This window comes from Wyeomyia smithii, chromosome 1 (genome assembly GCF_029784165.1).
Source record: "Wyeomyia smithii strain HCP4-BCI-WySm-NY-G18 chromosome 1, ASM2978416v1, whole genome shotgun sequence".
Lineage (NCBI taxonomy): Eukaryota > Metazoa > Arthropoda > Insecta > Diptera > Culicidae > Wyeomyia > Wyeomyia smithii.
In genome coordinates, this window is record NC_073694.1 from 191,987,748 (window position 1) to 192,010,088 (window position 22,341).

At 37.5% G+C, this 22,341-nt stretch overlaps 2 protein-coding genes across 2 annotated transcripts in view; both read left to right on the forward strand.

Annotated features, from left to right (window-relative positions):
* The first annotated feature begins 244 nt into the window (after positions 1-244).
* On the forward strand, positions 245-4,529 carry LOC129723361 (uncharacterized). The gene is made up of 6 exons (XM_055677545.1): positions 245-470; positions 678-1,212; positions 1,271-2,677; positions 2,733-2,904; positions 2,961-3,566; positions 3,622-4,529. The coding sequence occupies exons 1-6, from the start codon at positions 416-418 to the stop codon at positions 4,264-4,266; spliced, it is 3,420 nt and encodes a 1,139-aa protein (XP_055533520.1). The 5' UTR covers positions 245-415; the 3' UTR covers positions 4,267-4,529.
* Positions 4,530-15,803: 11,274 nt separating this feature from the next.
* LOC129733893 (uncharacterized) overlaps positions 15,804-22,341 on the forward strand; it is a 30,649-nt gene continuing 24,111 nt past the window's right edge. Inside the window, exons 1-2 of the mRNA XM_055695474.1 lie at positions 15,804-16,234; positions 19,123-19,521. Of these exons, the coding sequence (XP_055551449.1) occupies positions 15,911-16,234; positions 19,123-19,521 (723 nt within the window). The 5' untranslated portion in view covers positions 15,804-15,910. The remainder of the gene's footprint in view (positions 16,235-19,122; positions 19,522-22,341) is intronic.

Below are 22,341 nucleotides of genomic sequence, written 5' to 3' on the forward strand. Positions count from 1 at the left end.
TTCGACAATATTAAATGATCTTCATTCGAGCAATGCACACATCTCGTTGATGTTATTAGCGTCTAGACGAGACTCACGAAGACGCCAACAAAACATAACTTGAAGAAAGCATGGGAACACGATCGGCGTCGCTAAAGCGAAGAATCAAAACAAAACAGACACCTGGATAGTTTATGCTGCGCTGTGCTGCTACGGCACCTGAAAGTACCTGAAAGTCCACCTCACCGCCATGTTGCTTAGTCAACGGTGAGCGGTGGAAACGGTCGGACGCGAAACTTGTGCGATCAGTTCCGCGTGTGGTTGGTCAGACAGGAAAAGTGATTCATGCAGTTAGCGTTGCGTAACGTAACGACAAAAGTGTCGATAGTAAGATGATCGAAAGCTACCCGGGACCTAGCGCACATTATTCTACGAAATGTTTTCGGTTTGTCGAACGGTTTGCCTGCTAGCGGTCGCTCTGACGTTTGAAGGTGAGTAAATTAAGTGATCGAACGGTCAATTGAATTTGGTTTTGCAGCAGTCTCCTCGATTCTGCCACGTAGAATTGGCGACGGAGGGAAACATTCGCATATCGGTAAACTATCGTTATTGTTAGAGGTTCATACCGTTAATTATTTTTGCGCAAACTGTTTTTTCAAACGGAAAGCAATGTTAAACAAATTTGATCTATATTCCAGTCGATGCCGTCAGTTTGGTTGCGTATATTTCACAGTATGGACTGCATGGGGAGATTTCATTTTCACAGTATTCTGATCGTCAGGTACAGATAGCATCGGATCTGGAAACAACGCTCCAGTACCCAGACCAAGCCTGGAGTTGGGGTGTGTATCAGTTGCCTGTGGATTATACGGTTGTCGATCCCGTAGAAAGATGTGATCTCAAATCACTAGGAGAGCAGTTGTGGTCTTTCGACGATGACTTGGGCTTTCTAACACTGCCTGGCAATGAGTCTACGAGTTGGTTAAACGACATTCAACTGACAGGAGAGAAAGGATTGTGGGGAAAATCGCTGGTACTGTTCGATCCTAACAGTAATTTCAGAATCTGTGCAACAATTACCACCAGAGATGGATCCCAAGACCATATTGCGGAGGCTAGGTTTAACAGCCCCATCACAGGATCCATTTACTTTCGTTGGTTGGCATCCAAGGAAACGCACCATTCCGATACGCTCATCTACTCGAACCTTTTCCATATCAAAGAACAATCAAGGTAAGGATCATGCTTACACAACACGACCAAAATTGGTTTCGATTGAATTTTGTTTTAGGAAATTAAACAACCCCGACCTAACGGAACACTCGTGGAAAATTTATGTGACTGACATTTTCGAAAATGACGCCTCGAATGTGGAAGAGAACTGCAACAAACTTCAGTTAGTTTTCGATCCGCAAGTTCGTGGCGTTGGAAAAGCCGTTGGTGATATCGATGTTCGACTGGGAAATCTAAAAATTACAACCAACTCACAAAAGCACAAGTACCGTCAGCTTTTCAACGATAAAGATCTCGTTGTGCTACCCAGTGACTTGTATGGACCCTCTCGGAAGCTGTACGTGGTGATCTTCGACCCAGTGCATCCGGACACGTTTTTAGCGTGTGCCAAGATTCGTCACCTCAAGGCGAAATCCGCCCGGGCACTCGTCAACGGTGGCGGTATGAAGGGCGAAATCCGATTTGTACAACGTTCCCGTTTTGAACCGACTTGGATAAATGCATCGTTTTCGTCCATCACCAACGACGATTTTGCGAACGAGAACTACGCCAGAGATGTCGCCGGTTTTCAAATTAACCAATTGCCACTGCGGGCGTATTCGGCTAATTCGGATAGTTTTTGTCACAGTTCTGGATCGGTGCTGAATCCAAATAATATCGAAGAAAAAACTGTGCCCCCACCTGGGTTTGGGACCCAAGACCAATATCCAGTCGGAGATTTAAGTGGAAAGCTAACGAATCGCAATAAGAGAGAGAAACATAACATGTTTCTTCCTGGGACCAGTGCCGAGTTGAGTGGTTTCTACTGGGACACGTTCCTTCCACTTCAAGGAAAAAGCAGTATCACGTTCAGAGGTTTCACCGTTCTGCGCTATAACCGTACAAACCCTTCGAACATTGGGCACATTCCTTGGGCTTGTGGTCCCGTGACATTATACGAAATGAACAGACCCTACCAGATACCGATCATCACTGCGCAGGTGTTATTCCGATATCCGATAGTAGGACGAATCGTGTTTCGTCAAGTTAGAGATGAATTCTGGAGCGATACAGCAATCATTTTTGAATATCTGATTCATGCAGATGGAGCAAACGTAAACAATACTGCTGATCACCGCTGGGGAATTACGTTTGATGCTCCGGGTAAGGATTTCTACGATTGGCAAAATCGTTGCGTCAGTGCGGGTGCCATCTACAATCCACAGAAAGCGTCATTCGGGACACAAAGTTGGGAGGAGAAATGTACGGTTTCCTCGCTTGAGCTGTGTCGTGTTGGGGATCTGTCCAGTCGACTTGGTACGCTGGAAATAGCAGGAAACAAAGCCGACAGTCAACGGATCAGTCGCAAGATGTTCGTCGATCAAAACCTCCCGTTGAGTGGCGCTTCCAGTGTACTGGGACGTTCGGTTGTAATTTATGATGATCACGGCCCGCAAGCCAGAGGGGAACGGTTGGCATGCTCTGTGTAAGTTTTAAACGAACCCCCTGGGTGTGACCTTTTTAATAAAATTCTGTTCCAGAATTGGAGGTTATCATAGACGCAAAGTTGTCGCCCGTGATTGGTATTCGAACGGAGATCCTCTTACGATCAAAGGAAAGTTGGAGATGGTGCAACAGTCGGAGTATGAGTTAACAAACACAGAAGTAGATTTTAAGGGCTTGATCGCGAACAGCGGTTACCATGTGCATGTTGTAAGTTGATTCAATAATGAGTCCGACTCGAACTAGACTGTTGTTATCGCTTTTAGGCCCCCGTAGAAGGAGATCTAGAATTCCCATGTGAAGATTCATCTGTGTATGGTCATTGGAATCCACGGGACATCGACCCGAAACAGTCGCCACCGCCTGCTATGGGTAGTACCGATCAGTATGAAATTGGAGACCTCAGCGGAAAGTTTGGAACACTGGATGGCGTTTCGATGTTCGAGCAGAACTACAATGATTCACGGTTACCATTGTTTGGGTACGAGAGCATCATCGGCAGATCAATCGTCGTACATAAGAAGGAGCGGAACCGCCGCTGGGCCTGTAGTACTTTGGAGCGGGGATACAGCCCAAGCGAAGCAAGAGAAATTCGTGCGATTGCATCCTTTCATCATCCAGCTGGATATGCGTATGGTTACATCCGGATGACTCAATTGATTGGCAACGATGGCAGTCAAAGTGACACGATAATCGAAGTGAAACTTCGATACCCAGGCAAGCACGATCGCAATGTGACATACAACCATAACTGGAACATTTGGGTTAACCCGGTCGGGGTTGATGCTACTGTGAAGCAGGTTGAAACCCGATGCGTAGCAGCGGGTTACGTTTGGAATCCCTATTATACGCAACTTGCCGATCCCTTGAACGTGAGTGTGATTTATCTTTTGATTATCATTTTTTTCTAAACATGAATGATTACAGCAAGATCTTTACCGTCAAGAATGTGGACCAGACAACCCGCTCCGGTGTTACGTTGGCGATGTTTCCGCTAGATTGGGTCCCATAAACATCGGTAGCCGCCGAATGGTGTTCACCGATGGTAACTTCCCTCTAGAGGGCCCGGTCAGTGCGTTGGGACGATCAATTGTAGTGTTCGGTCCAGAACTGGCAACATATCGGTTCGCTTGTGCAAAAATTGAACCGGATCACGACATCGTCAAGTATATTAACCTCAAAAAACCTCCAAGGTTTGTAGTTGCTCAATTTCTCGAGGAAGTCCGCTCCGTAATGGGGCTACCAGAGTGGATGCTGGCAATCGATTCCCGGAGCACGAAAACTTTACATAATGATGCGTGCATTCAGATGATAGTCCATTTCAAGGGGCCCAGTGCGCACCAAATTGAACAGGATTTCTCCAAACTGCTTGCAATTGGCAGACTTGACCAGCCAAGTATTGCCATTCCCGGATACGTGAATCCAAAGCGAAAGAAAAATTTATCGTATCGAACTTGTGGAGTGCGTGATCCCACACTTAAGGGTGAAAAGGGTTTCTTCAGTGGATCAAATCCGATCAAATACACCGCAATATTGATGGCTTTGCCATGGCTAGCTTATTGGATGGTATAAGATGTCTATCAAAACTTGTGATACAATGTTAATACTCAGAATGCTCATTGTGTGAATCTTAAGTGTGGTAAAAAATTATAATTAAAGAACTCATCCCAGCTTCAATCCACTGATCAAATTTGATTTGGCATAAGATGAGCAACCGAATGCTAAGTAAAAATAATAACAAAAATCGCTTCGACATGTTAGTGAATAGTATTTCGTCCCTCTTTAGATTCGTTTTGAAATTAAATACTGCAAAATCACCAAAACAATTATATACTCCAACAACAAGTTATGAAGGTTAATTAAAAATGAGAAAAATATCCTTTCGACGAAGCACGACATAAAACCCGCTTGCAATACCAGTCACCTCGCACTTCAAATAAAATTGATTTACTTATCTAGTCTCTAATTGTTGAGATTTGCCAACTAAATTGCCAACTGAGACACGGCGAGTTTTCTTTCGTTTGTAATGATATAGACAAGATCGTACGGTAAAAATTTTTATTGGTCATCGACCTGAAGCACATCACAGCATTGCAACAGCTTTAAACTCCTATGTGAATGCAATGAATAAGCAGCAGTGAATCGTTGTTAGCTAAAAGACTATTATAACCAGTACTGATAAAAAAAAAATTTCACTAGCGAAATTTTCAGAAAATTACAACCGTGGTACCGACTGGGATACCAAGGGAAGACCGGTGGGAGCTTGGTCGTATGCTGACAGGGAAGGGAAAGCTATTCTCCTCGGAGGGCAGCTTGTCTGAGCATCCGTTCCCCAGGTTAGGAGCAGCTCGAACAGCGTCTGATCCGGAGCGGACGGCTGAATAACGAAATTTGGTATCTCGCCAGCTAGGCAGCCCTAGGAAGGCAGCATGCCTAAATTTAAATACTACGAACAATCAAGAATTGAATACGGACCGGAACAATCGGCAACGACCTAGACGACGAAAAAAAGAACGACGATTGGAAGCTCGATACATGGAACTGTAGATCGCTGAGCACCACGGGTGACGATCGGATTCTGCTGGATCAGCTAGAACCCCGCCACTTCGACATCGTTGCGTTCCAGGAGCTTTGCCGGAAAAGAGAGAAGATACAGAGGATTTGTGGTCGTAGGGCACAGTAGTACCAGAGCGGCGGCACAACCAATGAGCTGAGTACCGGCTTTAAAGTGCTGGGCAGGATGCAAAGTCGGGTGATCAAGTGCCAAGCGAACAGCGACAGGTTGTGTTTGTTGAGAATATGAGGCCGGTTCTACAACTACACTATCCCTAATGAACACTACCCTCACGAAGGAAGACCCGATGTAGAACGCTCAGATCGGTAGGGAAGACATATACAAGCCGGTGATCGGCCCGTACAGCCTGCAAACCGTGACAAACGACAACGACCAGCGATGCGTCAACATCGCAGCTTTCTAAGGACTCCGAAGTACCTTCTTTCCCCGAGAAGACATCCACAAAACCACCTGGTGATCACTTGACCAACGTATAGCAAACCTAATTGACCATGTTCTCATCGACGGCCGGTTCTTCTCAGACGTACAACTACAACGTAACAAACGTAAGCACCAATCGCGATGCGGATATTGGCTCAGATAACTACCTAGTTGTGGTGACTTTGCTCTTAAAACTGTCGACCGTATACCACGCGTGACATCGCCGAACACCGCGCGGCTTGACATCAAGCAGCTCCGGGACCCCCAGACTGCGGAGGAATATGCGAAACAGCTCAAAGCGGTACTACCCACGGTGGAGAGGCTTGGAGCATCGCCTCTCAAAGACGTCTGGTGTAGCATACGCACAACTATGTGGGAGACCGCAACGACGACACTGGTGGCCGAAACGACTGGTATGAAGAAGAGTGCGAGCCAGCAGTGAATGAGAAGAACCGGACCTGGGTGATGTACCTGGGCAGGTCAACGAGAGAGAACAAGCCCAATTATAAACGGACACGGAACGACATGGCCACGATTCTCAGACGATAGAAGTGCCAGCAAGAGGATCGTGAACATGAGGAGCTGGAGCAGCTATACCGTGCCAATGATACGCGAAAGTTCTATGAGAAGGTAAACCAGTCGCCACAAGCCGACAGGTGCAACGACGCGGACGAAAACCTTCTCACGGATGCCAGCGAGGTGGTCAACAGGTGGAAGGAGTACTTCGATGGACACCTGAATGGCGATACAGTAAACAGAAGCGGAGCAGGAACTGACCTAGGAGCAGCAGCAGCAGATGACCGAGTACCAGCCCCCGATGTTCATGAAGTTCTTCGTGAGATCGGGAAGCTGAAAAACAAGATAGAGCACTGCAATGGGTCATTTCCAGGATTTGGGAGAAGGAAAAACTGCCAGACGAGTGGATGGAGGGAGTCGTCTGTCCCATCTACAAGAAGGGCGACGAGCTGGAGTGCCACAACTACCGCGGTATCTCGCTTATCAATGCCGCCTACAAAATACTGTCACAGATCCTGTTCCGTCGTCTATCACCTTTAACCAGGAGGTTCGTGAGGCAGGACAAGCGGGTTTCGTGGGAGCCCTTGCCACCACGGACCAGATCTTCTCGATCCGACAGATCTTACAAAAATGTCGCGAGTGTCGTGCCCACACATCACATCTTCACTTCACGGCGGCCACAGTCGATCGAGAAAAGCTATGGCAGATCATCAACGACAACGGATTTCCGGGTAAACTGGCTCGACTAATCAGACCGCCATGGCGCAAGTGATGTGCAACGTGCGTGTTTCGAGGATACTCTCGAGCCCCTTTGAATTGTGAGAGGGTTTAGCACGCACGCGTTACTTGGAGAGAACCCCATTGCACACTCGGCGAAAGTCAATAGGTTGCGGTGGGCCGGTCACGTCGTGAGGATGCCGGACGACAACCCTGCGAAATCACTTCCCTTCAGCAACTCTGCCGGCACCAGAAATAGAGGGGCGCAGCGGCTCTTGTCTGATTGGTAAGCTAAGGTTAGTAGTAGATTCTATAAATTAATTCTATCTAACTAGTAGAAATTTTCAATGAATTATCCTGATTCCATAAATTGCTGGAAACAAAAAAACCCGAGTTCCACATTGTACGTTCGACAAAAGAATTCTCCACGTTGAAACTTCAAAAGATCTGGACGCACTGTAAATGGATAAAACCATCCCTATGGCATCGCGCCAGTTTTCAAGGGCTCCCAAGCAACAATTGAAAAATAATAAAAAAATAAATTGTGATCATTTGTTGCACTAATGAAATTCCGAGGTTTTAAGAAACATTTTTTGTGACTACGATGAAATTTAAAAGAAACAAGCAACAACTAAAGTTGCATCGCTGCTTCAAAAATCTTCACACCAACAACGTAATTCGCGAGGTTAGATTTGTTGTTGAAACGTATAAACGGCATTTGAAAACCTAACCTTCACTGAATAGATCTAGTGGGTGGAGCATATAGATGGCCAACGTGATGCTTGCGAGATACAAAAAACAAACACACAAAAATACTTCTAAAAGTTGCTGTCATGTTCTGAAGCCATGTAACAGCAACTTTTGCTCGATATTTTCGCCTTATATTTGTTTTTGAGATGAGGTTATTTACTGCGTTGTAACTTTTGGGTACTTGGACTAGAAGTCGTTCAAAAAGTGTGGGTCTCTAAAACGAAATGTGATAAATTGCTTTGAATTTCATTATCACGCTGAGGTACTGATGAATTGAAGAAGCAAAATTAAAACTGGTAATGACCATTAGCATGATAAGGGAAGAAATATTTAAAACTGAGTCATGAACTTGCAAGTGTTTCTACAGCAAATGACGTAAATAGTACAAACGAGAAAAGTAAATAGAAATTGATAACTGGAGTTGAATCCCCAAATTTCTGGAAATAATCAAAGATAAATCGCTATACAGACAATCTCTTTCCATTCTGACCATTGGCCATTTTAAAATCTTACCACAACGCCATGAAGTTTCTATTGCGCCCTAGTTGCTGCTACGATGCATCTTCGTAGCTGAAATTTTACCATGCAGCATTTACCATGTTGTTATCAAATTCCATGCATTAGTTCATACACATTGCGGTTTCATTCTTGAAACAGGTGTTGAAACAACGAAAATGTTGCAATTGGCTCCACCTCCTGCGCTTTTTTTGTCATTGTATAAGAAACTGAGATGTAACTGCAACTAAATTTCGCATAAGAATTTGTTGCTGTGATGCAAAATGTTCATGAGCGAAACAAATTTTGCTGCTTGGGCTAACATCTCAAGGTATGTGTAAACGAGATAGCATATCACTGCCACTTCTCATACACCTTTATCTGACAGCTGACAGCGGACACAAATGAGATTGAGCCCAGGACATGAGTTCATTGTCATTCACTGTTATTCGGTATAGGAATGTCAATAGCTCGGATATAACTGACACATTTCATTGTGGTTTGTTTACTTGTAATAAAAATCAGTTTCGAGCAATGGGACACCCGAAACAATGTTAAATTCTAAGAGATGACGCTGCGGTAAAAATGACGGTAGTAAAATCGAAATTTCTACGAGCATCTTGCTTATTGACCGGAACAACTGCTATTAGTTACCTTGTTTTTTTTTATTATTCTAACTTTCTAGTAGTTACTTTTACTATATGCAATCTATTTTTATCAAAAACTTGATTTTCTTATACAACTCCGTTGAGTAGTACAGCAAATCAAGTTTTTTGATAAAAATAAACTGAATATAGTAAAAGTATGTACTAGAAAGTTAGAATAATATAAAAACAGAGTAACTAATAGCAGTTTTTCTGTCATTAGGCAAAACGCTCGTTGAAATTTCGATTTTACTACCACTACCACTGCAGCGCCATCTCTTAGAATTGAACATTGTTTTGAATGTCCCATTGCTTTTCCGATGTAATAAAATGGGCAGGAAAGTTAAGGAAATTACGGTGGAAGAAAAGAAAATTGTTTTAAATTTGTTCTAATGGAATAAAACCGTTCCCGAAATAGCTAAGAGTATTGATAGGCCAAGAACAACAGTACAGGATATCATTAAACGTTATAAAAGCAAGAATAACTTCGATAACAAACCTAGAATGGGACGTCTTATCAAGTTTACTGATAGAGAAAAACGGAAAATCATTTATTTATTTATTCTAATCTATCCTACTATAAGTCTTAATGAACTGTTGATATATTGGCTGGGAAAAGCCACCTTGAAAGACACTAAAGGGCGATTAACAAGGCGGCATAAAAACCCAGCATCTTTCAAACATATACAGAAATATTACATTAGTCCGGTGCAGATAACATAAATAAAGTCAACACAAACAATACACGTTATTTAACTATACTAGAAACTTAAATTATCGTTGAATCGATTATAAACCAGGCCCATCCGACGAACAGGTTCATGCTGGCCAGAGTTTGTGCGGTGTGCATTCGTCTGCAGTAATCACGGATGACGTTGTGGACGAAGGGGGCATTGCAGCTGAAGCATTGCAAAGATCGCAGGGCAACCATAGTAACCTGCGAGGATTTTATGAGCTGTCCTAGCCAGTATATATCTTTACGACGCTCTTCAAGAGGTTTTATCCCAACCAGCAGGCAAGAGCTTTCGTATGGAGGCAAATCATCAGGGTTCCTCCATGGTAATCTGCGACAAATCCTTAGGATAAAAAGCTTTTGGATGTGTTTGGAAACTCTTTTCCAATCCTAAATAACAAACCAAGTTGACGATTAGCTTTGTTGATAACCGCAGAATAATGCTGTGTCCAACAAAAGACCCAAATCAGTGGCCTTGTCGCTACGATAAAAAGAAGTTCCAGCAATACGACAGTCAAATAATACAGCGTTGAAAGCGTAATGATACAAAATAACATCTCTTTTTTGCTTCTTCTTGAAACTGTTGTACATACTGTTTTTCTTGAATTCAATTTTTGTAATAAAAAAGGATTTGGTTTTGTTTTGATTAGTTATAGTTCGTCTTGTTGTGAGGATTTTGATGTGTTTTTAAATGAATTGTAATTTGACTGATGTAGGGTTGATGAGAAGTTTTAAATTCTAGTTGTTATCTATGATTGCTTAATATAATTAGTGTTAAGTGCTTAATATATTTTTCATATTCAACGCTAAAAAAAATTTGATTTGTAAATCTAAGTTTTGTGAGTCTATTATTTATTTTAATTTCGGAAAGGCAAACTCTTGTGTCTGACTTTCGCTCTAACATTTTTATGCATGTTTATTTACTTTGACATGCCTATATATTCATAAAAAATAAACTGCATTATTCTTGCATCTCGACGTCCTTCTGGCTAATAAAGCGTGCCAGGCATCCGGGGAAAAATAATATAATAAAATTTTAAATACTGGTTTCTAGACGCTGGAGTCTGAACCTTCTTCTTTAGCTACTTGCTACTCCCGGGCATCCGGTAACCTTCTTGGGTTCCAGGCATCTGGGGTACAATAAAAAACATTCAAACCACCCAGGCATTCTAATATTCTTCTTATTTTCTATACTTGTGCTTAAAGCAGGTATTAGACGAAGCAAAAATTTGCTATTTTTGGTACGATTTTTATTTGCACAAAATAAAATCTGTATTGAAAAATAGCAAATATTTGCTTCGTCTAATACCTGCTTAACACAAGTAGGACGACACGAATGTTACGCCACTTTGAAAGAAATTGGGAGAGACTTATTCTATACTTTTGCTAAGGATTTTAAGCCTTTTCGCTTAGCATCAGTAGGACGATGACACAAATGTTGCGTCTTTTTGAAATTAACTTATTAGATGAGCAACTACTTGACATCCATTCTCTTAGATAAGCAAATTTTTGTAATTTGATATCGAATAAATAATTGACTCTCTTATTGGATGAGTATGTTTTAACATCCACTCTATTAGGTATGCAAACTCAAGGTTTGATATCTAACAATAATAAAAAATAATTATCAAAATATGCCACAATCTAGGGTTGATCAGACTCAAGACTGTCAGCTTATTTCGTTGCTCTGAGTCCATGAATCGGTCACATGTTCTCATGACAACATGAATTTTGGATAAGAAAAATTTATTTTGCGCTAATAGATGTAGCTAAAAAAAAAATTTCAGGTAAATATTATTTTTAAATTTATCTCTATTTCCACATTATATTAAAGATATAATGGTTACTTAAAAGACTTAGTTTAAATTGTGAATAAGGTATGTTCATTATTTACAACTATAATTAAGATTTTGTTTCTGAAACTGTTTATTGTAATTTTGTAATGTCTATTTACAAGTTAATTTGAGTGAATATTGCGAATCTCATTTCCAGTCATATGCACTTTGACTCGAATGAAATTTGAAATATATGTGTCTTGCCTGTTAGTAACAATTGTCTGGAATCGTCGACCTTCCCGATCAGTTGTTACTACATGGCTAGAAAATGGTTTTGAATTTATATGGCTGGTTAATTTGCATGTTGTTGTTTGATAAAAAATATTTTTATATTGTTTATGAAAGTTGGGTTTTTGTGAAATTGTGAAGTTAAATGCTCTGATTATAATTTTATATATTTAGATTTGGCATGTTGTTGGGTATCTATTAGTGGGGGTTTAGTAAACACAACCTATTATTTTACCACCCAGTTTCCTTTCATAGGCTGTGTGGTGCGTCATTATCCCTCTGTTGGTTGATATCTGAAGTACTCCTGTTATTGTTGGCATAATTTCCAAGACATATTTATGTAGTGTTTTAAAAGTGGTTGACGTTTTTCCGGACAGTACGATGAATTCAGAGGCTTCTTTTGTTGCTCTCATTATTATGGACTTCTTATTTTCTTTTATTATTCCTACTAGTTTTTCTTTTTATATTGTGTAAACTAGTTGTTTAAATTCGATTGAGTTTTCAACTGCGGTCGGCTTCTGCTTTTTTTTCTCAAGCTGCGATAGTACGTTATGTATCGCACTGAGACCCATTTTGCTCGTTATTTTCCAAAAGAAAATATAATTAGGAAAAAAAGAAACCGTTGTATTGTTATAATGTTTATAGTGTTGGGAAGATGCTTTATTTTAACTGGTGTAAAATGGATTTGTTGCGTAAACCATTTGTAAAGTTGAGTAGGTTTTGAGGTTTTTGTTTTACTAAGTAGACATTAGAGAAATTATTGGTATTATAATTTTTTTAAATAGTTGTGAAAACAAAAATTTTCTTTAATAAAATCTTAGCAAAAGTGTAATTGTTTTTGTTGGAATAGTAAACTATTATTATTATAAGCAAAAGTCATAGAAAATTAAAATATTCTTAAGTGAGCGTGTACGTGCTATAATTTCTCTATATATATTGTTTTGTTTGTTTTTGCTTATATAGGTTTATTACAAAAGTTCACATCAATGGACAACGTAATTCTAATTCCTTAACAAAAAAAAAAAAAATATATATATATATATATAGGCGTAGTTGTGTCTATTTCTCATACTACCCTTTTTGAAAGAATAATAAATTGATATTTCGTAAAATTTGAATATTTATCAAATATAGAATTTTTGTAATTTTTTTTTTTTTTAACTTTGAAATAACAGCTTTGCTATTGCTATTTCTTTATGGCTAATGGATAATTCCTATAGCCTTTGTTTCGTCATTTAGTACAAAAACAAAAATTTCTACTTATCATAGTTGTTGCTGTTTGTTTTTGTTGCTGCTGTTGCTGCATGTTGTGGTTTCTTGGTGTTTGTTGTTTATCTGTTTGGTGCTGTAGATGATGTTACTGCTGCTGTTGTTTGATGACGCTGCTTCTGCTGTTGCTGTCTGCCGTTGATGGTATCGTATTCTTCTTGCTGGGTTTCTTTTGGTGCTTTTTAGCCGTCTGGCAAGTTCCTGTATGCGGTTTATGTCAAGCACTTGTCGAATTCCCCACTGTTGCTGTGTTGATTGGCTTGCTCGTTGATGATGTTGTGGTTGCTGTTGTGGAGATAGCTTTTGATCGACTTGTTGAGGCTGCTGGTGCTGTCGATTGTTCTGTTGCAAATGCTGTCGCATTGTTGCTGCTGTTTTTTTTTTTCTTTTATTACACTATTTATCTCTTCAGTGGGCGAGATAGATGCCCTTAATGTTTTTCACTAAATTGTCTCTGTTTACTCTGTTTACACTTACTGAATGTTCACTTGGGGGTCTCCAGTGTTTTGTGCAGTCTTCGAGTTGGACTTCCCCATTTTTCATAACTTTATTCACATAGTCACAATTGTTTTTGCGTACTTCGAAAGTTCACTGTTTTTCTGCAGCCATTCTTTGCTGAAGTGTTTTAAATCACTCGCACCATTCCAACTTCAGGAATTGTACTTTTTCTTCTCTTGATCGGGAGCTCGCAAAGAGCAATATTTAAAACACTTTATTTTGTATTCGCGTACACTTTATATATTGTGCGCGTACTTTTCGCGGACATCTACAATCCGGTGATTGCAGGTTTTTCACTTACGGTCGCCATGTACTATTTAAAAGTCCTATTGTACTATTTAAAAACGATGTTATTGCTATTACTATTTAAAACGATGCACTGTACTGTTTAAGAACGATCGGCGGATTTTTGGGAGAACTAGGACGGAAGGTTTCTCATTTAGCGGTGACGGAGTTGACGAAAGTCAAAACCGTTCGCATTGACAAGACCCTTTTGTCCTTTAAGCTAATCCGGTGAGCCGAACTGGAGTAGACCAGTCGCTTCGGAATGCTAAATAATAATTATTTATTCTTTATTGGAAATTCATTGCTTTTATAGGCAAATGCAATTGCCGAAATGTTTTAACTCTATGAGTGTACATGTATGGCCAACTTGGGCTCCTACTGGAATCAGCTGGAGTGACGAGCATCAGAATTGCAACGCTGCATTTTGCGTGCTGTTTGAATCGGGCACCAAGCGTTGCAGTACACTCGCTACCATGCCTTGCGGAGTGTAATGTAACGCTTAGGCAACAGGCGTTCAGTTAAACACAGCTGAGTGTGTAACGGAACTTACCTGCGCGGGTCAATGATTTAATTTAATTTTATTTGTTTATAGTTTACGGTGCCGTACGAAAGAGTTAGTACACGACATGATTACGGTACATTTGGAAATGCTCAACACCATGTAGTTGCGTAGGCACCAGTCGTTGAAAGAATCGAGTAACGATAGAAGTCTAAAACAATTATCATGGTTCTCGATAATTTGGAATATTTTAGTATCATCTGCGTACAATAACCGTGTGCCAGGTGGTAGAACTTTGGTAACATCATTAATGTAGAAAGAAAAAAGCAGCGACCCAAGAATGCTGCCTTGAGGAACACCAGAATTGTCGCATTTGGCACAAAGGAATCCATGATCAACGCGATCGAAAGCAGGTTTCAGGTCCGTGTAGACAGCATCAACCTGAAGATCACGATCCATACCACGCAAGCAGACCCATTTACCAAACCTTGTTTTATCAAAGTTTTATGGCGCTGTTTTGGCTGTATTAAGCTCTAAAGAACTTTGACAAATGTTACTAGGGGATTGATGTGCATTCCAGTAAGTTACTGAAACCGGATCGAGTAGGGTAAAATCCATGCTGAGCAGCAGAAATATGAAAAAAAATCAAAAAATTTTTAGCCAGCACTCAAACATGAGATCCCACTATAATGTTCCATCATCATACAAATAATAGAGATAGAACCGAAAACATCCTTGTCAAAAGTGCGTGCAGAGCTGCTGGAGTTTAGTGGAAAAGATGTTCATTTCAGAGCGGTGTGCAGAGTGTTGAATTAAGCCCAATAAGGTGCCCGTGTCTGTCGTAAAAAGCCTCTAATTACTCTCTACTGAGCTACAGAAGATAAACACTCAAGCTACCGTCAAACATAGAGGTGGATCAGTCATGGTCTGGGGATGTATGGCAGCATCCGGTGTCGGGAATTTGGTGTTCATAGATGGGATCATGAAAAAATAAGATATGAAATATTTAAAAATGGGTGCTGTTTATGGCAGGTTTTATTTTCAGCGCTTTTAATCTAGATTAAAAGATGTGACTTGAACAGACATGAAAATAGAAGAATGCAGAAGTATATCTTTGTACTTTCTCCATCCACCTATTTTTTTCGTTTTGAGCGATCTTGCCACTGTCTTATACAGGTTAGAAATTGGGGGAAGTTCATTAATATTGAGTAAACAACTAGAACTTGTCGCAATTCAGCAGATTCTTTCCGAAGACAATAAATGTACAACAATTACGTGCGTAATATTGTACTACAGGAATCCGTTCGGTTTAAAGAAGAAAGTTAGATCTTACATTTGAAGTATAGTGCCACCAGTGGGATGGTTTCAGCAAGAATTTCTCATATAAGTGAACTATTAAACAGCGTTTGAAACACTAATACAAATAAAATTGTCATTATTTATGGAATTTGTCAAAAGTTACACTGAAAATGACAAAAACAGGTATTTCACCCTACCACTCAGCTTACATTTCACCCCACAAAATTGTTTATCAACAGAAGCACGTGCTTCAGTTTGAAAACAAAGCCTAAGAGAAACAGAGACACCAACAATCGCCTGTGCTTTGTTTGTCGTTTCCCTCTTGAGAACATGCGCACTACAATTTCAACCAGGATCGAAAATATCGACCCGTTACTGTCTTTGAGAATTTTTCACGTTATCGTCGTCTGGAAACATAATTTCTGCAAAATTGTGAGCAAAGTGATAGGAAAAATGAATTTAAAGCTGAAAATAATTGTGCTGCTTGGGACACTGCTTTGTTCGGCTTCGGCACATTACGGCGGTCCGTTTTTGTTCTGGGGAGTGGATGATTTGAAGGATGTCGAAGTGCCTGCTCTAGAAGAGTTCGACGATAAGTTTCTGCGAGACTTGTACTCGAACTCAGCTGCGGTCGTAGTGTTCCTGCGGAACGGGACGGCAAAGCTAAGCGAAGATAACTATCCTAGCTTTCGACGAATCGTCGAAAGACACCAGTACGTGTACAGCCCACAGGAGGCTCTGAGCTCTAACCCGATGGACTACAATGTTAACGCTGAGGTATGTTGTGTTGTTAGTGTGAAAATGCTCGTTTTGTTTCTGTATGAAGAAAGTAAGTGAGTACTTAAAAAGATGTGTGTAAAAAAAACAAGTAAGTCTAGAATATAACACTTCGTGTTCCGGAAATTCTGGAAAAATTGGCCCACAGTTGCTTCCAAATAAATGCCTACAGTTTTAAATTATTTTCGCCAATTTTGCCTGTTCATTCGAAATAAAGTAGACAGACGTTTAAGGCTGATACAAATTTCGAATTCTTTTTATGTCCAAGGTTATCAAAGTTAGCAAAGGGGGTGGCAAAAAATAAGTAACACCGAGACGAAAAAAAAAGCAAATATCTTTAATCAAAGTTTGTGTGCAAGTTATGACGTTTGTAACTTGCACTCAAATAAATATTGAAAAATAACACTTTATTATTATTATTTTTTTTTCGCTTGTCTTTTGACGACACCCTCGCTGTCACTGGACTTGTTTGTTGCTAAATACCGCATTTAAGCTGTCGGAAAACCAATAAAATGAACAAAACGGGTTGAGCTTTTTTTTTTCTTCCCCTTCCAATATTAAAGATTTTTGAAGGGGGGGGGGGGGGGGGGGTGACATAAAATGGAAATAAAATTTGTAACGGCCTAATTATATTCAAATTATTTCTGGCAAAGTTAAGCGTAGCTTTCTAGTTTTTCAATTTTTAAGTTGGGCGTATTTTTATCTCGATTTGAGGTGCTTGCCAATTGATTAGACGATGGCTCCAGTTGAAATCTTTTTTAAATGTTTGTCATCAACAACAGACATTATTAATTTTTCAATTGTGCTCATCTAGATAGCCTTGAAAACATATTGTCTTAGGCATAGTTTTGCATATGGCTACATCGATTATTAACAATAATTGAATAACATGGAATCAACCCATTGACAGGTTTGTTTTTTTCTATAGTTTGTTCTTCAATTTCTTTAATAACTAAAAGTTCAAATTCGTTAGGATTTCTGTGCTTTTTACTTTGTGCGTAATTACATCTTTTAAAAATGCTGCCAACTTTCATCAGTTATTAAGTTTATTCAAATTTATTAACATGCAACGCATCTCACAGAAAGGTAACGGTAATGGGGTTCAACTCAGTCTTCAAAGAGCATTCCATTGAAATTGCCTCTGTACTGACTCGATCATGATATGGCGACCGGACTTTGCTGAAACATGTACAATTGTTTTAAAGTATATGTATTTTTGAAGTAAAAAATGAATCTTTTTGTATATCCGAGCAAGTAGTTATATCTGTATGTCTTGTTTCCTATGTTTCCTGGTATGAGAAATGGGATTATATTTTTTCACATTAAGTTCCAACAGACTCCTCATACATCATGTGTGAAAATTACCAACTTCACGTTGAAGCATCTCATGGTCAAGATTTTCACGTATTTCGAGAACGATGAAACTCCTTACGCAAGAATAATATGAAAATATGGTTCTGATTGTAGGTACATATGTTTTATTAATGCTACATTATACAAATAATGAAATGTTTTATGTTTGAATCAATTTGTCTAAATGTGTTATTTTGATATTACAAGACTTTCAAGCCAGATAGTCCTTCTTTTTTCTAAATAGTACGAATCCGTTCTCATTTAATAAAAAACTAAATTCTAGTACGTGTTATTTATAGATGTGTTAACACCGTAATAACCATTCATTGATAATTTTCAAAACAAAAACATTCATTTTCAAGAATTTGAAAGTCATGCGTCAATTTTACGTCAAAATTCGATTGTCTTCACAGGGCTACGAAATCAAAATCGCAATATTCTCTTATGTAAGAAATAAACCTATATTCAGACAGGCATTCGTACATAGAGCAGTTAAATTTTCGATTTTCCAGTTATTCAATCAAAAAACGCAAAATCTGTCGCTCCCAGTTCAACAGTACAGCTTCCCGATTTGTAGCTTATTTTAAACACGTTTCAGTTATCTAACAAAAACATGCTTTCAAAAATGATCTTCCTGATTTGCCTCCAGGATGCACAAAGTCATTGTTCTGCGCTGACACAAGCATTTCCGTAAAAGGAAAAAGCCTTCGTGTCATATGCAGTCGATTGCAGAAAAGTTTAGATATTTTTTCTTCCTACTTGCAAATGCTTCTAAAACTCAAATGATAAAGGAAAAGGAAGACAACGCTCCAAAGGATTCAGAATAAAATTCTAAAAACGATTTTGAAGCGTCCTCCTTGGTTTGGTACACTCGAATTACATAGACTTACTGGTGTTGAACCATTAGAAGTTATGTCAAATAGAATTATTAACAATTTTCGACAAAAATCGTTGCAATCCTCTTTATAGCCAATAAGTTAGCAATTAAGTTAGTTATAAATTTACCTACCCTTTTTTGACAAGTAGGTTTAAACTCCTACGAATGATAAGTCCTAATTGCGAAAGCAAACAAATCCTAACAATTAAAATTACAAATTTCTAACAGTGTTGAGAAGTCGCCATTTGTGATTGGACACACATACTCATTATTTACTAATATTTATCATAAATACTTAAGCTACTAACAAATCCCAAATGCTTTCAAAAATATTTGCTGAAATATGAATATTTTTGTGAATCGTACGATTGATGATAGTGATTATTTGACTTTACAATGTCCAAACTAAGTGAATTTTAACATCATCCTTCGTCACTTCATCGGAAATTTACTCAAATCAGTTATATTGGTGATCAAAAGTTTACAACTGGTACTGTAGGACCAGCAAGTTCATACTTAACAAGTGTTTATTGCAGTTGAAAATAGTTCTAATATTTCACATACAGATGGCCAACGCACACCTGCTATAATAATCCGGTGTTTATTTAGCGAAGATTCTCTCCGTACTTCTCTCACATGCTTTTTCTCTGGCTTACAGATTATCAATCTAGTCGGATCACCCTCCCAGCAAGACATTGAGCTGTCTGCGCTGTACCGCGATTCGGTCGCTAACTATGGTGACCGCAAGGTGCTGGGAATACTGGCCACTCGCTGGGACGAACCAAACCACGTGCTGTACAAGCGGGAAGCCAAAGCTGGTGACGATGCGGGTCCCAGCACCACCACACCGGCCGGACCGACAGATGAACCGGAGATCGACGATGCAATTTATTACGTACCCGGCAAGGCCCTGATCTATATAACCGCGGCTCCGGTTCTGGCCATCAACAGTACCGATGACGAGTACGTACTGAACAAGCACACCGTCGCTACGTACGACGCACGGGAACGGGAGAGTAAACTGATCGTTACGTTCAAGGTGGAGGATACTACCAAGGTAAGATACGGTTTGACGATTTTAACCAAATTTTCATCAATATTTTTTTCCAAAATATTGTCTCAAAAAATATGATCAAATAAATCAATGCTTAAGAGAAAAATATATACTACGTTACCATTCTCCAAATATTGAAAAAATTCAGAAGCGGAAAGTCAGGAGCTGAGAAACTCTAAAGAGCTACGCAAATAATTTAAATAGTTTATGATACCAGACCAGTAACTGAGAATGACGAAATAAACTGCTTTGAAACGAAATAACGGTGCAAAATAAGATCCAGAATGTTCGTGTTATTGTCAAAACAAAGTACAGCTTCTCCGAAAACAAGTGCCGTTGCTGCTGAATTATGTCCGACGATCCACCATCCGATAGTAAAATGATTTGTTTGAACAAAAGCAGGCCCAAAGAGATGTTCCAGTTTTGCTCAATGCAAGACGCCATGAATCACATTTCCTGTCGGCTAAAAGTGGATAGAAGAACAGACAAGATAAAAGCAGCGCACTCTCTGTTACACAACAACTTGTTAACGTTAACGCTGTCGTGTGTTGCATATTGCAGTTATGCGACTGGAGGACAACAAAATCCTGTTCGTGCTGACAGGTGTGAAGATGGAGTTCGAATTGTTAATGTAAAATCGAATTCCCTACCGTCCTCGTTGCGACGTCTCAACATTTTTCATGAAGGGTATTAAATGGTGAGAATTAGGGCACTCTGACTTTGCGGATTAAGGCACTCTGATAACACATTTTAAAGCTGTTTTCATGCTAAAAAGTAGACAGCCGGCAAAGGATCCAGAATGCTTGTATTAAAGCCAAAACAAACCAAGGCTTCAATGAAGGAACTGACCAATAGTATTTCACTATCGACTAGTACAGTGATTTGTTTGAGCTGAACACTTTTTACTTTTTACTTTTTTCTTTTTATTTTTACTTTTCACTTTTTACTTTTTACTTCTTACTTTTTACTTTTTACTTTTTACTTTTTACTTTTTACTTTTTACTTTTTACTTTTTACTTTTTACTTTTTACTTTTTACTTTTTACTTTTTACTTTTTACTTTTTACTTTTTACTTTTTACTTTTTACTTTTTACTTTTTACTTTTTACTTTTTACTTTTTACTTTTTACTTTTTACTTTTTACTTTTTACTTTTTACTTTTTACTTTTTACTTTTTACTTTTTACTTTTTACTTTTTACTTTTTACTTTTTACTTTTTACTTTTTACTTTTTACTTTTTACTTTTTACTTTTTACTTTTTACTTTTTACTTTTTACTTTTTACTTTTTACTTTTTACTTTTACTTTTTACTTTTTACTTTTTACTTTTTACTTTTTACTTTTTACTTTTTACTTTTTACTTTTTACTTTTTACTTTTTACTTTTTACTTTTTACTTTTTACTTTTTACTTTTTACTTTTTACTTTTTACTTTTTACTTTTTACTTTTTACTTTTTACTTTTTACTTTTTACTTTTTACTTTTTACTTTTTACTTTTTACTTTTTACTTTTTACTTTTTACTTTTTACTTTTTACTTTTTACTTTTTACTTTTTACTTTTTACTTTTTACTTTTTACTTTTTACTTTTTACTTTTTACTTTTTACTTTTTACTTTTTACTTTTTACTTTTTACTTTTTACTTTTTACTTTTTACTTTTTTCTTTTTACTTTTTACTTTTTACTTTTTTCTTTTTACTTTTTACTTTTTACTTTTTACTTTTTACTTTTTACTTTTTACTTTTTACTTTTTACTTTTTACTTTTTACTTTTTACTTTTTACTTTTTACTTTTTACTTTTTACTTTTTACTTTTTACTTTTTACTTTTTACTTTTTACTTTTTACTTTTTACTTTTTACTTTTTACTTTTTACTTTTTACTTTTACTTTTTACTTTTTACTTTTTACTTTTTACTTTTTACTTTTTACTTTTTACTTTTTACTTTTTACTTTTTACTTTTTACTTTTTACTTTTTACTTTTTACTTTTTACTTTTTACTTTTTACTTTTTACTTTTTACTTTTTACTTTTTACTTTTTACTTTTTACTTTTTACTTTTTACTTTTTACTTTTTACTTTTTACTTTTTACTTTTTACTTTTTACTTTTTACTTTTTACTTTTTACTTTTTACTTTTTACTTTTTACTTTTTACTTTTTACTTTTTACTTTTTACTCTTCACTTTTTACTTTTTACTTTTTACTTTTTACTTTTTACTTTTTACTTTTTACTTTTTACCTTTTACTTTTTACTTTTTACTTTTTACTTTTTACTTTTTACTCTTTACTTTTTACTTTTTACTTTTTACTTTTTATTTTTTACTTTTTACTTTTTACTTTTTACTTTTTACTTTTTACTTTTTACTTTTTACTTTTTACTTTTTACTTTTTACTGTTTACTTTTTTTTTTACTTTTTACTTTTTACATTTTACTTTTTACTTTTTACTTTTTACTTTTTACTTTTTACTTTTTACTTTTTACTTTTTACTTTTTACTTTTTACTTTTTACTTTTTACTTTTTACTTTTTACTTTTTACTTTTTACTTTTTACTTTTTACTTTTTACTTTTTACTTTTTACTTTTTACTTTTTACTTTTTACTTTTTACTTTTTACTTTTTACTTTTTACTTTTTACTTTTTACTTTTTACTTTTTACTTTTTACTTTTTACTTTTTACTTTTTACTTTTTACTTTTTACTTTTTACTTTTTACTATTTTCTTTTTACTTTTTACTTTTTTCTTTTTACTTTTTACTTTTTACTTTTTACTTTTTACTTTTTACTTTTTACTTTTTACTTTTTACTTTTTACTTTTTACTTTTTACTTTT